Source organism: Oryza sativa, chromosome 7 (genome assembly GCF_034140825.1).
Source record: "Oryza sativa Japonica Group chromosome 7, ASM3414082v1".
Lineage (NCBI taxonomy): Eukaryota > Viridiplantae > Streptophyta > Magnoliopsida > Poales > Poaceae > Oryza > Oryza sativa.
This window is the reverse complement of record NC_089041.1, coordinates 18,985,877-19,006,907: the sequence shown is the minus strand read 5'-3', so window position 1 is coordinate 19,006,907 and position 21,031 is coordinate 18,985,877. Positions and strand designations below refer to the sequence as shown.

Here is a 21,031-nt window from a genome sequence, read left to right as displayed (position 1 = left end):
ATCTAGAAAACACAAAAGGTCGCACCCCGCGGTGGAGTCGACAATCTGATCTATGCGTGGCAGGGGGTAAGGGTCCTTAGGACATGCCTTGTTAAGGTCGGTGTAGTCGATGCACATCCGAAGCTTGCCGTTGGCCTTGGGAACGACGACCGGGTTCGCCAGCCACTCCGGATGGATGACCTCACGGATGAATCCGGCCTCCAGAAGTCGCGCCACCTCCTCGCGGATGAAGGCTTGATGTTCCGGGGCCTGCCGCCGCACTTTCTGCCGGACCGGCCTTGCGCCCGGCCGCACGGCGAGACGGTGCTCAATCACCTCCCTGGGGACCCCAGGCATGTCTGCCGGTCTCCAGGCGAAGACGTCGGCGTTTGCTCGCAGGAAGGAGACGAGCGCGTCTTCCTATTTGTCGTCCAGAAGACCACCGATTCGTGTGGTCTTGGACGGGCCGTCGCCCAGGGCAACCTCCTTGACCGGGACCTCGTCGCACGTGACCATCCGCTGCCTTGGGGCGGCCGGGACGGAGGTGCTGAGCCTCTCGTCGCCACCCGCGGGCTTGGACGCCGCGGCGAGGTGGTCCGCGCGCTGCTCCATACAAGCAAGCTCGACTTTGAGGTCGCCATGGACGGTGATGGGGCCACCGGGGCCCGGCATCTTCATCTGGAGATAGGCGTAGTGGACCGCCGCCATGAACTTCACCAACGCGGGCCTCCCCAGGACCGCGTTGTAGGGCAGACTGAGGTCCGCCACATCGAAGTCCACCCGCTCCGTGCGGAAGTTGGCGGAACCACCGAAGGTGACCGGGAGGTCGATATGACCCAGCGGCCAGGCGTGCCCCGGCGTCACACCGATGATCGGCTGGGACGGCCGGAGCACCATCCCCGGGGCCTTGATGGCCTCAAAGGCTGTGGGGGAAAGGATGTTGAGGGCTGCACCCCCGTCTATGAGGACACGCCCCAACTTCACATTGCAAACGGTGGGGGAAACCACCATCGCGATCTGTCCTCCCCGGGTAACGCACGGCGGGTGGTCGGTCTGGTCGAAGGTGAGGGCAACCTCCGACCACCGCGCCCGCCGCGTCGCCTCATGGGTAGGGGCCGCGGCCAGAAGCTCTCGCTTCATGGCCTTGAGGCTCCGGCGAGAAGCGTGAGCGCACGCTCCCCCATCGACGGTGGCGACGGTGGCCTCAGGCTCCTGGAACCCCAGGTCATCGTCGCCATCGTCGATGTCCTCGGCGGTGGCCTTCTGCTTGGCCTCACCTCGCCGGTTGCTGGCGGGAGCCGCCGGGGTTTTGCCCTCACGGCGCTCCTGCCTCTTCTCCTCCTCCCACTTCCTCGTCCGCTCAGCCAAACTTTTGACCGCGCGGCAGTCCGCGAGGTCGTGGAGGGAGGTGTTGTGCACGGTACACCACTTGCCGGTCGGGCGCTCCCTGCTGGGAGCGCCGGCCTCCTTCTTTTTGTCGCTCGCAGGCCTCCCCTTTCGGGGGGCCCGCGAAGCGCCCTCGACGGCGAGGACGTGACCCTCGTCGTCGAAACGGGCCGACCCCTTCTTCCTCCTCCTGTCCCGCCGCCCTGACCGAGCGGCGGTCCCGGGGGCGGCCGGAGCTGCCACACCAGAACCGGAGGAGTTCCAGGTCCAGGCCTCCTCCTTTCGAGCCACACGGTCCGCGAGCTCAAAAAGCTGCGCGGTGGTCTGGGGCTCCTTGGAGGCGATCTTCTCGAGCATGCGGTTGTGCCGCGCGCCCCCCCTAAACGCGTAGATCACCGCGTGTGCGGGGATGCACGGTATGGTGTTGCGGACTTGACAGAACCGCTGAATGTACGAGCGAAGAGACTCATCGTCCCTTCGCTGTACCGCATGCAAGTCCGCTTCTTCGCCTGGGCGCGGATATATGCCCTGGAAGTTCATGGTGAACTGCTGGCACAAATCCTCCCAAGAGTGGACCGACGCGGGTGGCAAGTTCATTAGCCAACCCCGCGCCTGACCCTTCAGGGCCATGGGGAAGAAATTCGCCATGACCCTGTCGTCACCCCCGGCGGCCTCGATCCCGGTCGTGTAGATCTGGAGAAACTCGGCGGGGTTGACGCTTCCGTCGTATTTTTTGGTGATGGTGGGCCGGAACCTTGGGGGCCAACGGACGTTCCGAAAGCTCGCCACAAAGGCTCGACAGCCGGCACCGCCAACCGGGGGCACGGGGGGCCGGCCCCCGTGCCCGGACGCATGAGCGCGCCCTGGGGCGTGCCGCCATCGCCGTAGACGAGGTGGCGACGCGCCCCGTCTCGCCGTCCTCCCCCGTCGCCCGCGGGCGGCGAAGTCGCGGTTCCTTCGACCTCCCCGAGCGCCTCCCCCCGCCCAAGATTTCGGCGAGAGGGGGACGGTGGGGTGCGAGCCCGACGGCGCGGGTTCCGCTCCCCGTCGTCACCGCTAGCGTTCGGAGAGAGGCTGTGCGCCACTGCCCGTTCGGCCATTAAGCTGAGCGGGAGAAGCTTGGCGCACACGAAAGAGGACGAGGGCTTAGAAAGACATGCGCGCCCCCTACCTGGCGCGCCAGATGACGGAGCGTGGGGCTCCTCACCGGGAGACCGCGCAGGCCCCCCTTTGCCGGTTCGGCCGGGGGCGCTAAGTGAGGTTCTTCGCCCTCGATCTGAGGAACGTCCGCGAGAGAGGAAGTGCACAAGACACGGGCGACGTAGACAGGTTCGGGCCGCTGAGAAGCGTAACACCCTACTCCTGTGTTCTGGTGGATCTGTGCGTGAAGGAATACAGAGAGCTGGAGAGCGAGCCAGAGTTCAGGGTCTAGCACCCATTCCCTTTTTTCTCCTCCCTCCAGCGTCCCCCCCTCTCCTAGGCCTGGGCCTCCTTTTTATCTGGTCAGGGGTCACCACAAGGGCCTCTTGCTACCTAAGAAAGGAAACATGCTTTTTACAATGAGGGCTAGTCTACAGTCGGAAGTGACCTCTGACAAGCAGAGCACACGTCTCCTGCCCCCCTCGCCAGCTTTCCCGGTGGACGCCCATTTCAACCTTCATTCAATGGCCAGCGACTTCCTTGCCATGCTTGCGCTGAAGCCTGGAATGGATCTGACCGGGACTGACATACCAACTCCAGGAGTTAGCACGCCGGCTCCGGCTAGGGACGAGAGCCAGGAAGCTCTCATCGTTTCGACGGGACGGGGCGAGGCGTGTGACAGGCCGCCTGTTGCCACCTAACCCACGATCTGACCGGTCTGTGACCGGTCACACGCCGCGACCGGTCACGGACCGGATAAGCGTGCGCCGCGCCGCATTAAATGCGGCGTGGCGCGCTCGTCCAACCTGTTATAAATGCGGTTAGGTGAGCCCCGCTGTGCTCACCTAACTCACACACGTGGCGCCAAAACCACAGGGGGTCGGGGCGTCGCAGCCCTCGGGGCCGAAACGGGGGCGCCCCAGCCCTCGGGGCCGAAACGGGAGCGGCCCGACCCCTCGGGGAGACAGAGGGAGGGGTGGCCACGTCACCCTCGGGCCCGACCCCCCCCCCCCAGGGGGTCAGGCCACGTGGGTGACCGCAGCTACCCAAGCCTCTAGTCACGATACCCCCGGCCCCATGTCACCGACATATACGGAAATATATTTTGCCATGAAGGTATGTTGTATTAGTATATCCTATAAGTTGTAGGACAGGAGGTATGACTTATCTATAACCATAACACTCTCATCTATGAACCCATGACATAGAAGGTCGTAGTAGTAAAATAATTATTTTTTAAATATATTAATGAGTAAGGTTATACATAGACACTTTGTACTTATAATACAACAAAAAAAAAATCAAAGGTGGTGTAATCTGCAAATACCGCAATAGAATAAGCCGCGTTTTTTTTTCCAAGACCGAAGTAGCACTGTAGCGTACCAACGTGCCAACGCAAAAAAAAAAAAAAAAGAAGCTATCCAAGATCCACCGGGCCACCAATCCAAAAATAAAGCCTGACATCATAATAATAATTCAGAAATCATAATAATATTATCATATCCCTTCGCTTTCCGATTATTTGTTGTTTCCATGATTAAAATATAACAACCCAGCCGGCCGGGGCGGCAGAACGGATGTCGTTGTAAGGTAGCATTCGTTGCTAGCGCGATCGAGGATGATGAGGCCGATCCATCCATGCAGCTGCTGTGCTAGCTAGCTCTGCTACTACTAGCTTTAGCTTAAGCTTAGCTAGCGTCGTCGTTGGCTGGGTGGCTGTGGCTGGCTGGGGCCACTGTATGCTCAGCGGCGCGAGGGCGAAATGGCGAAAAGGTTGGCATCCGATCGAGAGATCGATGGATGGATGGATGGGTAGGCCGGGTCCCTTTCTGTTGCGAGGTTCGCCGGCAGGTTGCGGGCTGGGGACCTCCTCGCGGCACGCGACGTGCCTCCCCACCCCCGGCACCCTACCTGCTTTGCGGGAGGAGGCTAAAATGCAATGCAACCGATCGATGCCACTCTGATCTCCTAGTGACCGGGAATATATGGGCTTCGCCCCCCAGCTAATTTTCTTGATTGGCTACCGGTAGCTCTGTTTCTAGATGGCCCTAAGCAACGGATGCAGATGAGGATTAAGAAACGCGATTTGGAGGGAAAGAACATTTCTAAGAAGAAATTGTGAGTATGTTGGGGATTGAAACCAGACATATCTTGCCACTGCAATATCAAGTACATCTCAAGATGAGGATTAAGGGCACATGAAACATGAAAGTCATTGGTGTACGATTAATTAAGTTGCAATTATTATAAACCGGAAAATACATTTATTTGGTATTTTTTAACAACTTCAATACAGAAAGTTTTCACACCATTTAACAATTTGACATTTTAGTAGAATTTGTATCGTCCCAATCAAAAGACTGGGGCCTAAATGCCCCCACCGCCGTTACTAGCAGTAGCAATGGAAAACATTGTGTACTCCCTCCATCCAAAAGTCTAACCCTATTTCTTTTGGCATTAAGGCTAAGGAGTAATTAATTCTTTCACAATGTGATAAAATCAATGAACATGCAACCAATGCAATAAGTAATAAAATGACTTTTTAGGTTCCAATTAATAATTTAATTTAGCACATAGTAACTACAAATTGAACTTAGACTTTTGGAAAAAAACCAAAAAATAAAAAACCCTCGTAGTTTTCCAGATCCGGCCACCCCTCCCCGCCGGAGTTGAGGTCGAGGGCGGCCATGCCTATCTGTTAACGACCAAATTTGTTTTTTCGCAGCAACACTATCCTGGAAGGCACTGCCGCTGCCGGATCCAGTGAAGTAGTATGGGGAGTCGGTGTAGGGGTCGAGCCTGTCGGGGGAGGCGTGTGAATCGGACTGCGACATGAAGTCCCTCGTGCCGGAGCTGTCGCCGTTCATCTCCGCCCCGGATTGATGCGGCTGGCAAGATCGGCGAAGGCGAAAGCTGCCGTGAGCGGCTGCGGTGAGCGAAATCGGCGGTGGCGGAGGCGGGCGTGAACAGCGTCGGTGGAGTAGGAGGCGGGCAAGATGGGGAAATTTTGGGGGTGAAATGAGAGAGAGCGAGCGTGCGAGGGAAGAGAGAGAGAGAGCGAGGGTAAGAGAGAGAGCGCATGACCGACCGGGGGCAATGCGCGTCCCAAAGCACTTTTTGGTGAAATTTGCTAGTCCAGACTGCCAAATGACAAATGCAAAGTTGCCAACTTTTGGAACTAGTGTTTAGATCCATATTACCAAAAAGTGGTTTAAAATGGCAAAAGTTTTGCCATTTTGAAGGATCTAAACGGCCCTAAGTTTTAGACTTTTGGAAGGAGGGAGCATCTCTTAAGAGCAACTCCAACAATCTAGCTATCAGGTTTGGATCGGTAAAAAAAACAAAATGAGTCAAAACCGGGGTCCAACACACTCGGTATCTCGCTCCGCTCATGATCCTGTTCAACATCCGTCGCCCCTCGTCCTGCATATTTGCAGTGGCCATCCCGCTCGCAATCGCCTCTCTCCCGCGCACGCGCTCGTTTCCCGCCCGCGCGCTCCTGCCCAATCGGTCCCGCCGCCTCGCCCTCCCGCCGTGCTACGCCGTCGCACCTGTCCCGCCGTCCCGCGCCCTCGCCGTCCCGTGCCGTCGTCGGTCCCGCCGTCTAGTGCCCCCGCTCTTCCGCCATCGCGCCGCTCTGGCCCCGGCCTTCGTCTCGCCATGTGGAGGCCGCCGCATCGTGCTTCAACGGCGGCTAAGGACTTGGATCAGGATGCTCATCGCCCGGAAGGGGACTTGGATTAGTCGGGTATTGGATCGATGCGCCATTGGGTGGTTCCTCCAACAGGCGTCGATGGTTGGAAGGCACAAGGTCTGTTCATCGGTGAGCAAGTCACCGATGAGGAGGTCTGCACAGGTGAGACTCACTATCTACGTCTGTCAAACCCTTTGCTGTTAGTTGGATGACTGGATCATAGGAAGTTGCTCGTTCTGTATTCTACCTGAGGATTTTGGGATTGCATTCATGTTGGCTGTAGGTTTCTGGAAATAAAATTGTTGTCTTTCTTCGCACCTGACCAGAGTAGCTACTTGTTAGCACAATACATTTGAATGAAAGATTCATCTAGATCAAATTGCTTCTTCTTTGCAAGTAAATAAACAGGACCTACCCTAAGTCCCGTTTTGCTCTAAATCTTCCATCCTGCATTCACATCACAATAATTTTCACAAAATAAGATAGTTTACAATTGCAAGAGAGTAGGTAAATTAAAAGGATAATACTCTGTTATTTACATTGCTGCAAATGTCCACATTGCATATAATTTTATTCAGCTCGATAGTAGTTACATTACTTTAGATGCAACTGCTTCCAGTATAATTGTAGGCTCCTTTTTATAGCCCCTATACATCCCGTGCCATGCAGTAGGACAATTCTTCCAGCTCCAATGCATACAATCTATGGAACCTAGCATACCAGGAAATCCTCTGCTCGCTCCAATTGTAAGTAACCTAGCAGTATCCTGTTCATTAGGCTTCCTCATGTACTCTGGTCCAAAAACCTCAACAACTGCTGCAACAAACTTTCTCAAAGCTTCTAGAGCGGTGCTCTCACCAATACGAATGTACTCGTCCAAAGCATCAGCTGGTACTCCATAAGCCAACATACAGAAAGCCGCTACTACCTTCTGCAGACAAGATAATCCGAGCACACCGGCTGCATTCCTCTTCTGCTTAAAATAATCGTCATGTTCCTCAACAGCTTTCATTATGCGAAGAAATACATGTATCCTCATCCGAAACCTATATCATGATGCAATTAAATTAAATTAGAAATACTATAAAACACGACACATAAAAATTACATAAACATTATAGAGAACATGCGAACCTGCGTCTAAAGATGTTTGGTCCAAACGTTGGATTATCTGAGAAATAGTCTTTGTAAAGAAGATTGTGCCACAATAGTCTATCCCGATGCACTACCTCATGTCCATGAACAGATCCAATTCGACCCGGATTATTTACTGATTCCTCAATGATCATTTGCGCAGCACCAAAAAATAGATCATGCTCCTCATCCGACGAAGAGGGATCAATCAATTCGTTCATTACGAACTCATTAAATTCATCATCGGACTCCATACCCTGCACGCAAGACTGATCAATTTCTACTGATGTTAATTGAATTCACACAAGACTGCAGTACCAATCTTCCTCTACATGGCGATAGTGTACGCACCTGTTGGATGAGTGGTCGGCGGCGGCGTGATGACGCAACAAGGAGGCGCGCGGCGTGCATAAACGATCTGCCGACGGCGACGCGGTGCAACGAGAGGCAGCGACGTGCAGAAGGAAGCAGCCGGCTGTGAACGACGTCCAAGCGATGGCCGGAAACCAGCGGCGGCGGCGGAGAAACGAGAAGTCATGGAGTCAACCGGTCCGGAAGAACGGGAGCCGTGACGTGGACCCTTTTGAATATGGAGAGTCAATATTTAGCTAGGCTGTTGGTTTTACCCCTCTTGTTGGGATCTTTTTTCCTTTTTACAGACCTCTTTACTCTCTAAACTTAGCTAATCATATACATAATCTCTTGGAGTTGCTCTTAGGGTCTGTTTTGCTAGGTTCTAAATCCTGAATCCGTATCCGGTGAAGCTAGAGCAGACCAAACGTTACTTAATTCTCAACTTTAAGGAGTAAATCGATCTGCTCTAGAAAATATATAGGAATGGTGGGGTTACCTTTTTTCATCTCCATAACTTCAAATCCACTACAGATTTAGAGCTCTATCAAATTGGCTCTTAATTATTACTTGTCTTGTGAAATAAGGTTAAAGTTGATTATCGAATATTTGCTATTAGTTCGTCACAAGATTTATGCAGACATACATTTCAAACACCGATTTCACTTTCCTTTTCTCTATCCCCCTCTAGCTCGGGACTAGCGGTGGAAAGCAGAATTTTTAACTAGAGTCTTATTAACATTAACACGTCTCATCAAGTGATAGTTATGGGGAGACAGGGGCGGAGGCAGCCCTAGGCTTGCTTCCAATATCATGTATAAATTATGTTAAATCACCATGTAAGTTTAGAGAGAAATCAACAACTCATTAGTTGAGCCCTAGGTTAGCCCTACTCTTTAGTAATTTCTGGCTTCGCCACTGTGGGGAGATGATTAGATAGGACACATAAATCTACATGTCAATGATTATCACTGCATGGACAACGTTGTAGAGTACCCTCAATAATTCTCCATCTCTATATGGATGGACTTAACACTAACTCCCTTCTTTGCCATGTTGAGCTCTCCTCTTTCACAGCTACCATGATGTTCTTGCTCGTCTCCTCCTCGATGCCTATACCGCCAACCTTTCTTATCGAAGCCATCTATCTAGCCTCATTCGTCGACGTCTGGTCCTACTTATCTACCTGCTGGTAAAGACTCACTACTACAAAACATCAAATAGATGCCGACACTATAGGAGCCAAAAGTGGTAAAACCGGTACGTATAATACCTTTCCCGCCAACACGCCCGCCAACCCACCAAAATAGCAAGAACCGGCATCTTTATCTCCTAATAGGAAACCGGTACATTTTACCCCTGACAGAAATAGATGCCGGTTTTAAATTAAATCTGGCATCTTTTAGTTGGCATGGGGGCCACCTTGGACTCGGCAACTTTGTGGACAAAAGAAATATATGCCGGTTTTCAGTCAAAACTGACACCCATCTTAAGCCGAGCCGATCCGGGCGAGCCGGATCCACTCCTTTTTCGCCCATCCTTATCCAATTCTCTCTCTCCCTCTCCATCCCGTCTCCACCGCCCCTCCCCTCTCTCTTCTTCTTCCTTCTCTCCTTCTCTCTTCCTCTCCACATTTCCTTCACCTCTCCTCCTCCATTCACCACGGCGGCAGCATGGCGGGGCTCTCCCCTCCGCCAAATCCGGTGGGACGGGAGGTGCTGGTCCGGCGGCGGCGTGCTCCCTAGGTCAGATCTGGCGGGAGGGGAGACGGCGACCCGGTGACGGTCCGTGGCTAGAGACGGCGGGAGGCGGCGGGACGGAGGTGGCCTGCACCGGATCTGGAGGTGCGGCGTCGGCTGGAGGTGAGACAACATCAGTGGTCGGCGGATCCATCTCTCCCCCTCCCTCCCTCTTTGTGATTTGTTGGAGATGCGTTCTTGTTCATGTGAGAGTCCATTTGTTGCTATGAGAATTGATGTGAGATTTTGTGTCGTTCTTGTTCATCTGTTGATGTGGAATCTATTCATCATTTGTTTCTTTGTTCATGTGGGAGTTAATCGGCTAGAGTCGGCTCGAGCTCGAGCCGGCTTATGTTTTTTTGCTCGTTGATTACATATTGGTGTCGGTTTTTAAAATGACAGTGGTGCCGGTGCACTAATCAGTGACGCCTCCATGGTGCCGGTTAGGAAAACCAGCATCTAAGGGGGTTACCAACCGGCACCGAAGTTCTTTTCTGTAGTAGTGACTCCTAAAATATTTTGTTATGCTTTTTTTCCCTTCCCTTTTGTCGGTCTCCTCAGGATGTTAATACGTAATGTTAACATTCCACACTACTATACGTATATTTTAAGAATAATGTTTTAAAAACTTGTATATATTCTACGAATCTTCCACGTAATTTATACCGACAAATTCCATCAAGTTGCCGTTTTCCGTTCCTTTCCACATCCCTCATAATTCTCTCGCTGATCTCACCTGCTAATAATCAAGAACATGCACGGACGGCGACATGAGCCCTGTACGGTTTTCCTGCTCCCCAAAAAACCGTGATGGACCTCATGTTACTCTGTACCAAGACCCTCCATGTTCTCTCATTTCATTTCATTTGCACACGCCCACACCACTCATCTGTTTGTTCCTCTCGTCGATCTTGTTGTTGGGAATTTATCTTTCGAGTCTTGACCCCAAGTGGCTGGACATGCATGCAAAAGATCATTCAATTAATTGCCACCGTGTCCTATGCTGCTGTAATCAAGCGCAGCTCGATCCCTGCTGCCCAACTGTTCAGCGAGATGGCGAAATGGCAGTGTGTGACTGGCACGTCCATGGAATCATGGATTAACACCTCCAGAGAGAAATCTCATGGCCCAAACGACATATTTCTAAATGAAAAGCATTATGTGAATAAAATTTTTATACACGTGTTCTTAGCGATATGAAAGTGAAGTCTGAAAATAAAATTACTACTCGCTTTATTTTAAAACTAAGAAGGTAGCCCGCGCAGATGCGCGGGCAATTTATTTATTGTTTACAAATTTAATTGGTAAATTTTGAGATAAATCTAATGGTTTAGAAATTTGAAGATTTTTTTCCTAAGAGAGTAGGAAAGGAAAGAGGAGATGAGGAGAGTACGTCCGTACCAGGGAAGGGTGTGGAGAAGGTGAGAGCACGTACTTTTTTTATTTGATCTAATAGTTAAAAATAGGCAAAATTGATTATATAGCATCGAAAGTTCACGTTTTTGGTTTTATAGCATTGAAAGATACCGGTTCACTTTAATAGCACCCAAAGTTTACCCTGTTCCCATTTCTAGCACTTCCGTCAATTTTTCCGTCCGTCTTGATCGTTATTGACCCAGCTACGCACACAATATAATGTTTCTACCCCTCATTGACATGCATTCTACTTGTACTTGTGAGGGGTAGAAACGTCATATCGTGTGTGTGGATGGATCAAGACGGACGGAAAACGATCGAGAATTGATGGAAGTGATAAAAATGGGAACATGGTGAACTTTGGGTGCTATTAAAGTGAATCGGTATCTTTCGGTGCTATAAAACCAAAAACGTGAACTTTCGATGCTATATAACCAATTTTTCCTTAAAAATATTGGACCCACCAATTTAAAAGAAAATCAATGGAAAGATTTTAGAGTGTCACTTGGCTTAATCCAAACAAATTAAAATTAAATCAGATTTACTTGAAATTAATTATTATATATTTGCCCAAGATGTGGTGATGTATTTAGAACCGCAATATAAATTTTATAAGACACAAATATTTTATTTAATTAAAGAAATATAACGGGATCACAAATTGATTATATAATCTAAAATAATTTAAAAGATGAACGTTTAGAGATAGTTGATTTGATATTTTTTATTTATATTATAGAACTAGTTTATATTTGCACATATTTGTGGAGTAATATATTTTTATATGGTAAAAAGTTATATTTTAAAGACAATTGATTTTGTTTTGACGGTAATATGTATTATCGATTTTAATTTATTTTGAATCTTAAATTGTTGGTTTAATTATGATAGAGCAAAAGTTAGATTAGATATGATATGTGTAGCTTAAAATAACTGTGGTTGTTTCTCCTTATCATAGCTACTAAAAAATATAGAGAGAAGTGGAGGGGGCAGAAAGTGTTGTGCGTATCTAATGGTGAGGGTGAGGTGGAGGGGACTTTGTTTTTCTATTTTTTTCTAAATCATTTAGGTCAAAAACCAATTATCATGTATTTTGTTTTTTAGAAAATCTTTTTTAATTTTAAAGTCATCGTAATGACTTAAAAAGGTAATCTTAGATACACAGATTTAAGCTGGATGATTTAACTGGAGATTGCTTGGTTCGAATTAGCTACGTAATATCATGGTAAAGCCATGTAAACTGATTTAATTAGCTGTATATGTTATATTACCGTTAATTTCCTTCCACAAATCATGTATAATAACTAATTTAATTAGCTATGTATAATCTTCTTGTTAATCTCCTAGCTTCCATATATATATTGCCGTGCATATAATAAATATAGCTATGATTAGTAGTAACACAATATGACAGCTAATTAATCTCAACTTCTAACAACCATAGTTACTAATCCTTCCGGCAAACCATACATACGTACAGGAGAAAGGCAGATCTAATTCATTGGTATAAAATAAAGGGTCCACCAATTTAAGTGAAAATCAACGGTAGGTAAAGATCTAATCTAACGGTATAAAATAATGGGTCTACCAATTTAAGTGAAAATCGACGGTGAGATTATATTGTGCCACATGGCGGCCTAGAAGCATTTGTAGGAGCGCCATGTGGCGGCTTGAGAGCGTTTGTAGGAAGTTTAATGGACTTTTAGTATATAATAGATAGATTTAATATAAATATGTAATATATATAGTATTATGGTTAAAGTACCAATAGTAAGACAAGTTACAACAAAATATGTAATACTTCCATGATTTTTTTTAGTAAAATGAATGGTAAACTTCATGTACAAAAAATTAACGGCATCATATCTTTCAAAACGGAGTTAGTAGCTTTTTAATACTATGAAACAAAAATAATGTAAGTTCTATATATTTATAAGGTTTTAAAATACAAATTTGATCTTCCATGCATCTAAACAAATGTTTGGGAAATAAAATGAAATTACATTATGAAATTATTTTTTTGGTAATTTCTAGATATGATTTTCATACATCCAATAATTTTAGAAAGGTATCGGTGCTAGAATGTTGTTTAAGTTTGAATTGGAGCATCGTCACTACGGTTTAATGGGCCTGTGCTGGATTGTGTAATGGGCTAATCTGCTACATGGGCTGGTACTGATTTCCTTTTCAAAAAGGAAACAGTCCATGTGCCTCCCTCGACTATTGACGGAGTTTGGTCACATTCTTTAACCGCAAAATCTATGATAGTGACTCCCTCAATTATTAAAACCGAATAAATTTATCTTCTTAGATGATCTTGATAGTGGTTTTATCCTATGTGACGCCTACGTCACTTTTACATTTTTTTAATGTGACATTATGCTTACATGGCATTTTTGTAAAAAAAAAAGAGAGAAAGAAATAAATGGAACCCACATATAACTCAGGAAAAAGTAAAAAAAAAAATCAATGGGACCCATCTTGGTGCGTTCTTGCTGGCAGATGGCCATCGTTGCCGTCCTCACCACACTTCTCTCTTACAACACCATACTCCACGGTGGTGCGACGGCGAAGCTTGTTTAGCCTAGGTGCCGTTGTTGGTCTAACGGCATCTCTCTCTCTCTCTCTCTCTCTCTGCTAGGAGAGAGACAAGGGCAAGAGAAGGGAAACGGAGAAAAGGGGTAGAGAGGGAAGAAGAGAGAGGATGACACGTGGGTTCTACTATTTTTTATTTTTTTAGAGGTTTATATGTGAGTCCCACCTTTTTAAATAAAAAATCGGACTGAGCATCACATAGACACCACGTCAACATGTTAAAACACTACTAGCTCAAAACTGCCATTAAAATCGTTTAGAGAGATACTCCCTCCTTTTCAGGTTACAAGGCGTTTTAACTTTGGTCAAAGTCAAACTGTTTTAAGTTTGACTAAGTTTATAGAAAAATATAGTAATATTTATAATACTAAATTAATTTTATCATCAATAATTGAATATATATTCATAATAAATTGTCTTAGATTAAAAATGTTACTATTTTTTTTCTACAAACGATCAAACTTAAAACAGTTTGATTTTGGTCAAAGCATCTTATAACCTGAAATGGAGGGAGTAAAATAGATCCGATTTTAATAGTTCATGGAGTATATGTTTTGAAATTTGGGGATATGCAAATTAAACTTGCCATAGTTGAGGGCGGCGCAATGGACTTGTACCAGGAATCTGAGAGGGTGAATTACAAGGCCTCAAAACTTTGTCCAGATCAACTTCAGACGCAAATGATTTAAGCATAAAACATGACTCTGTCTTACACTCTTACACCATACAACACCATCTCAAAGGTAGTATTACCGAACAAATTAAAGTGGATTAAGCTCCAAAACACAAGCATTTTTTTTCTCTTGAGGAAATTACCAAGAAGCCAAAATGGAAAACCATTGACATTACTCGCATAAGCAATTGATAATAGATATCGATCGATAATATAATTCGATATATTGACATATATGCTAATCAGATCAATCAATCAGTAGGAGTTGCTGTTGATGGCGGAGCACTTGAGGCGGACCTCGCCTTCGTCGCCGGTGAGCACCTGCGCGGCGCCGAGGCGGCGCATGGAGTCGGCGAACTGGTGCCTGATCAGCTCCGGGCGCGCGCCGGCGAGCTCCCTGACGAACTCCCCCGTCCTCGAGTCCGGCAGCAGCTTCTGGTCCGTCTCCAGGAGGCCCATGTCGCGCAGCAGGTTCTTGTAGTAGCCGTTGTCGAACTCCGTCGGCGTGTCGGCGTCGAGGTAGACGTACCCGCCGTCGCCGGCGGCGGCGCACTTGCGGCGGAGGAAGTCGCCGTACCGCGGGCTCATGCTGGCGTCGGGCCTCCCCGTGCCGGCGTAGTCCCACAGCCTCGGCTTCACGGCGGCGCACGTGGCGCGGCCGATGGTGTGCGCACCGGAGAGCACGGCGAGGTCCAGCACGGTGAGCCCCCTCGACTCGAAGAAGGCGATGAGGTCGGTGACGCTCTCCCGCCCCATGGGCACGTACTGGTCGGCGTCCACCATGCTCGACCTCCTCCCGTCCTTCCTCCCGTACATCAGCGGCCAGTAGTCCACCTTCACCTGCACGCACGAACACCGTTAGCCACGCGCGCCGCCGCCGCCGTACGCCGCCGGCGAGAGTAGATTACTAGAGTGTGTGAGCTGAGCTTGCCTCGGTGCTGGCGTCGCGGGCGGCGGCGGCGAGGATGTCGGCGCAGGAGACGGTCTTGGGGCACTTGGCCTCCAGCTCGGCCTTGATGGACTCGATGAGCTCGAACCCGCGCAGCGTCTTGCTCGCCTTGGCGTACCTCTCGCTCCCCGGCGAGTCCACCAGCACGGACGCGTCGATCCCCTGCACGCAATCCAATATCCATCACATCGCGATTAGCCGCCATTGCCGGAATGGTGGAGATGTCATGTCAGGCTGGCACGGCGACGGCGAGCTCGTTCGTGGCGTACGTACCCCGACGGCGAAGTCGTGGAAGAAGAGGCGGAGGAGGGCGGGGGCGAGGGTGGAGTCGGCGGCGATGGCCTTCTTGACGGCTCGCTGGACGATGCCCTCCATGTCCGGGCACGACTGGTGGTAGTAGTCGGCCTTCAGCCCGGCGGCCGGCCGCCGGTACGCCGGCTGCACGTAGCCTTGTTGTTTCTGGCCGTCCGCCGCCACCAGCGCCGCGAGGAGGAGCGCCGCCGCCGCCACCGAGACGGCGACGACGGCCAAGGAGAGAGACGCCGGCGTCCTCGTCATCTTGATCGATCGAAAGGGAAAACAATTCTGTGCTGCCGTGAGCTGTGCATTATTCATCTGGGTTTCTGCGTGAGATTATATAGTTTTTTGAGCTTGTTTTGTGACGAGGACGACATGGCGAGCACGTAGCGCAGAAAACGAGATGAATTCGATCGATCGACGACGTGAGGAGAGCAACACAAGACGGGATTGTGATTGAAATTAATTAGTACAGTAGTATACTCGCTAATTAATAATTGGGTTGCAGTTTGCACGTAGGGGGAATCTAGATGGTTTAAATAGTTATTTGAATTGTTAATTTTGGTGTCAAGTGTTTGTTTGCGCAGGTAAATATATGCGTGTATTGGTCAATCGATCGAGTCGGCGTAAACATATTTGTGCTTGGCATGTCGAGGGCAAACATGCAAGCATGCAACCATCATATGACAACATCAAGTTATCGACATACATGGTCACGGTACAAGATTTTTCTATTTGATCTTGCAAATGATTGGATGATCGACTTTCAAAAAAGAAGGAAATGTTGAGAAATACTACTTAATTCATCTGGGTCAACAATCAACCAAATGACAATCTTTTTTTTGGCACTAAATTTGGGTTAGGTATGAGATCTCACAAGGTTTCATCAGTCTTAAATCTGCTACTAAAAACAGCAGTGTTCATTTGTTCAAATAAACAGAAACACTGTAACCTACTCTAAACTAACATAGATATTTGAACAGACCCTCACCCACCTCCAAAACACACACAGAAATGAAGTTGACTTTACATGGTCAACATACAGTGGAAACTTTGATCACAACAGTGTTGTACTAATCAGGCAACGAATTGATGCTTCATCGTATTTTAACCCCAAAATTATCTCGGGGGAATTTCTCAAACAAGGACTCCAACTTTTGTCAGGCTCACTCACTCTCGATTGCCACGCGATTCGCTGGTAGCAAATCGTTCCAAGTATCTGTTTGCCCTCGCAAGCACCAATGCATGCAATCATCATGCTTCTTCCAACCAGCTGTTGAAGGATGAGCATCAGCTCCGAATTCACACATCATTCGAGTTATATTCAGAACACTTTAATTTGAAAGTAGACTTTGAAAGTAGACTTTTCAAGAGCCCTCACCAAGACATCTGTTAGAATAAATGGGCTAGGCACAATTTAATTCAATTAAAATCTCAACAGCCCACAAGTAATGTTAGAGACAATAATACTGCCTTGGAAATTTAGGTGAAAGAACCTCAACTTAAATAGGGTAATATTGGGGATTTCCTGTTGACCGGTTGAGGTGATGGTTGGACTGCCACACGCATGCGCGCGCGCCGAGTCGGCCTCAGCCGTTGGCGTAGCGAGGCGAGGCAGCCGACCGAGCCGAGCCTGCTGCTCTTCCGTTTTGTAATAGACGAGAATAAAGTCACCATTAACTAATGAAATTCATTGTGTTGTAAACTCCATAACAAACACTACAAGAGGTATGTGGCTTTTTGACATTTTATTATGTCATAATATGTGAAATTTATGTCAAAAATTAAGATTTATGACAAACAGTTCATAATTTCAAACGTCAAAAAGCCACCGTCATAAATTCATCATGTGATGTTTGTACATTCATTGTCACAAGCATATGACATTGCTTTATTGTCACAAAATCTTGGGGCTTGCCACATGGCAGCTGACATAGCAGTTGACATGGTTCAAAAAAAACGTCACAAAATAAGATTCGGCCTGCTGAAGCCCATGTAGCTCATGGGCCAAAAATATATTTTTTCTAGGGTTGTTGCTAGCTGGCCCAACATATTTTTTGCTTGTTTGTTTGAGTGCAGCCTATATAAATTTTCGGCCCACACCAATTCAGCCCATATGATTTTTCCAACCCGCATAATTCAGCCCATATGATTTTTCCAGCCCCCACAATTTAGCCCATATAATTTTTTCAGCCCACAAAACTCAACTGATATTTTTTCAGCCCATACAATTCAGCCCAGATACAATATTTCAGCACATACAAAATCAAATTCAAATGAATTAACATTCCACAAATGATTGCAATGTCACATGCATTTCACATTCCACAAGTCTTAAAATGCAATATCATTACATCCATCCACCAATTCAATACATATCCAAAGTCTCAAATTTCATCTTCCTGCTATAGCGAGAGCAACAGTAGCACATATGCAATAGCATCACAGCAGTAGCAGCAGAGCAATGGCCAAAAGCACAGCAGCAACAGCACAACGACCAAAAGCACAGCAACAACAAAATAACATCCCACAAGCACAATAGTCGCAAGTTCAGTGTCACCTTATGTTCATACGTATTGCTGCTTCAGCCCGTTCATCTGCCGCATGGCAACGCGCCCGACGGCAACATCCCTAAGGAGGCCGCAGCCACTGGCGGCGGACAGCCAGGTGCGGAGGCGATGCACATGGGGCACAACGGCATGGCCTTCCAGGACTGGCATGACGGCAAACAACTGGAGGCAAGGTCGATCCAACGCCGCCAGCAAGCTCTGCACAGTGGTTGTACAGTGTATATGCATTATGTCCAGCAAATGTGTACAGTATTGAACTTAAAAAAACTAGTAATTTGCCCATGCTAATGCTACAGTGACATTTGTTAATGCAGCCCAAACAATTAAAAAAGAACAGGTTTTAACAATCGTAATATACATAACAATAGATATTTTTCCCCTCTAGGAATTACAACCAAAATTTCACATCTAACAATCCTTGTAATTTATCTCCAATCTTTAGGTCTTTAGCTGTGAGTCCTTGAATTTTCATGCATGTAATTCTTAGATAGTTCACCTTCTTTTACAAATGGGCTAACCATCCCATCACCCGTTGACACATACTCTTTGTCCAAAAAAAATCCCAATCATGAGTTTGAATCTGGACATAGATTTGGTTCTTTTTATGATAGGAGAAGTAAAGAGTAAGGAAGGAACAATCACAACATGAAATTCAAAGCCCCAATAGTAACCTAATATGATATATCGAAAGCGCACCACCAAAACAAAACTCCAACTTACAAAATTACTCATGAACAATGTGTTTTTTGCTTTTTTTTTTTCTTATCACAGTATCAGTTGGCCTAAGAAACGATAATTTAGACATCAATAAATTATCCGATAGACTATAGCACATACTCCCTCGATATTTCAAATTAAAGCAACTTACTTGCCCACAGTTATCAAATACATCATTAGACCTAACCTAACAGATGCTCAGCACCATTAGACCTAACAACTTGTCTAGAATACATATGCATGCTTAAAAAATCATCTAACTACTCACATAGTTTGGTCGGTTCACCGAATGATGTCTTCCTATCTGCATGCCTTGCTCTCTTGTTCATACTCCTCCTTCCTTGACTGATGTATCCATTCCTCCTGTCAGAAAGGAAAAAAAAAACAATCATAACATCCTACTCAGACCATGTGTTAATTTTCCTTTTTTCAATGGACTTGTCAATTCGAAGCTTAATTCCTACAAGCAGCTGATCATCTGTTAAATCCTAGTCAAATCAACAAAAGAAACATAAGCCCAGCGAGGGAACAATAGAAACCATGAAAGGGTGTTTAGTCTCACCGCTCATCAATTTGGTAGGAAATATTGCTAAAGTTCTAAGAATAAGTTGCCCTAAATCCTAACAACATCTTATCGCATCAAAATTGCTGGTATAAAGACTCTGTTTAGCAAGTTTAGGCCTTCTTTCAAAAATCTGGGTATTAAATCTGCCTGCATTCTGAAACAAAAACATGCTGGCATAATACAGATTAAGATTAGTGCAGAACCTGCGGATCTTGGAGTTGCACGTGTTGCCGAGATTCCTAAGCAGGTCGGCTCGCATGCAGAAGACGATGTCCCTGAGCGAACCCTCCTGGCAACGGTGCCTGAGTTCCCGAAGCTTCTTGCGCAGTAGAGGTTGGCGTTGATGGGGTCCCGCGGTCCAGCATCCGCGCGGCATGCGCCTCGTAGGTGAGAGTGACGCGCATCATGTTCCGCCAGAACTTGAGCCAGTATGCAGACTGCACCCGCGGACGGACCCCCACGCGCCTCCAGAAACCCCGAAGCAGGAGCCCGCCGGCACAAACGGCGCGGCAGCGAGCTCTGGCGAGCTGCTGCGTGCTAATCAGGCCCAGCGCCGTAGCCGCACGCCGTCGTTGAGCCGCCCGGGGACTGCCGCCGCGCGATCTAGCCGCCCTAGGCCCGGGAGCGCTGTCGGCGGCAGATCCACCGCTCCCGAGCCTGGCGCCGGCGGAGACGGAGGCGGCGCAGTAAGCGGTGAGGGGGGAGTAAGCCGGCACCGCGAGCGGCGATGGAGGAGGAGGACGCCGCCGCACGCTGTCATCGCCGATACCCACCGCCGGAGAGGAGAGGAGAGGAGAGGAGAGGGGAATGGATGGGAGAAGTGTGGCGGCTGAGGGTGGAGAGATAGAGAGAGAGAGGAGGGGTGGAGAGCAGGGTTTTATATGGGGCTAGGGTTAGGGACGGCGATCAGAACCATTAGATCGTAGATAGGACGGTCAGAAATAGTTGGGCCATTTGGGCCGAAACAGGAATGATCTTGTGGTATTTTTTAGTTTCAATTTATGAGAACTTTAAATGTAATTTTAGGCTGATTTTTTGTTTCAAATGAAAAAAATCATAAACAAAAAAATTGTAGAACTAATCGAGATCTGCGACTATTGTATTGGTTCTTTTTACAAATAAGTTCATTTGAACAATTTAAATTTTGAATTTTCAAAATTTGACAACTTCGAATAAAAATTAGGGTTAATAAATGATTTCAAATGGAAAAGTCACCAAAACCAAAGCTGTAGAAATCATCGAGATGAAAAGGTTTTATTTTGGTCATTTCTCCATATGACTCTATTTAAACAATTTGAAATTTGAAATTCAAAGTTTGAGAAATTCAAATAGAATTTTTTATTAGTGAACGACTTCAACTGAAAAAGTCATCAACAACAAAGTTGTATAATCTATCTGGATCTACAATTTTTATTTTGGTCATATCTTCATCTGGCAAAGTAATAGTAACATTGTTCACAAAATTTACAAATCTCTCTTATAGTTTATAACACCATATAAGAGATATGTAAATTTTATGAACAATCATACTATCAATTTGTCGGATTAATAAATGACCAAAATAAAAATTGTAGATCCAGATAGATTATACAACTTTGTTATTGATGACTTTTTCAGTTGAAATCATTTAATATTTGAAAATGTTATTTGAAGTTGTCATAATTTGAAATTCAAATTCAAATTATTGAAACAAAGTCATATAGCAAAATGAGCAAAACATAAGTTGTAGATCATGATAAGATATACAACTTTGTTGTTGACAATTTTTTCATTTGAAATCATTTACCACACAAAAAAATATTTGAATTTCTTATATTTTAAAATTC

At 47.0% G+C, this 21,031-nt stretch overlaps 1 protein-coding gene and 1 long non-coding RNA gene across 2 annotated transcripts; both read right to left on the bottom strand.

The window, feature by feature from the left end:
• Window positions 1-14,088: 14,088 nt before the first annotated feature.
• On the bottom strand, window positions 14,089-15,683 carry LOC4343309 (peroxidase 7). Its single transcript, XM_015790126.3, has 3 exons — window positions 15,330-15,683; window positions 15,039-15,218; window positions 14,089-14,947 (listed from the first exon to the last, which is right to left on the bottom strand). Exons 1-3 carry the CDS (start codon window positions 15,669-15,671, stop codon window positions 14,363-14,365), a joined length of 1,107 nt encoding a protein of 368 aa, XP_015645612.2. The 5' UTR covers window positions 15,672-15,683; the 3' UTR covers window positions 14,089-14,362.
• A 1,966-nt stretch (window positions 15,684-17,649) lies between these two features.
• Window positions 17,650-20,046, bottom strand: LOC136357225 (uncharacterized). The gene is made up of 3 exons (XR_010742419.1): window positions 19,409-20,046; window positions 18,909-19,003; window positions 17,650-18,121 (listed from the first exon to the last, which is right to left on the bottom strand). It is a non-coding gene; the product is annotated as an uncharacterized lncRNA (long non-coding RNA).
• Window positions 20,047-21,031: the final 985 nt, after the last annotated feature.

Excerpts from the sequence above, each read along its gene's own strand:
- LOC4343309 (XM_015790126.3), bottom strand. The coding sequence starts at position 15,671 with ATGAATAATGCACAGCTCACGGCAGCACAGAATTGTTTTCCCTTTCGA. Across the intron at positions 15,219-15,329 it reads TCCACGACTTCGCCGTCGGG|GGGATCGACGCGTCCGTGCT; the intron begins GTACGTACGCCA and ends GATTGCGTGCAG. Across the intron at positions 14,948-15,038 it reads CCCGCGACGCCAGCACCGAG|GTGAAGGTGGACTACTGGCC; the intron begins GCAAGCTCAGCT and ends TCGTGCGTGCAG.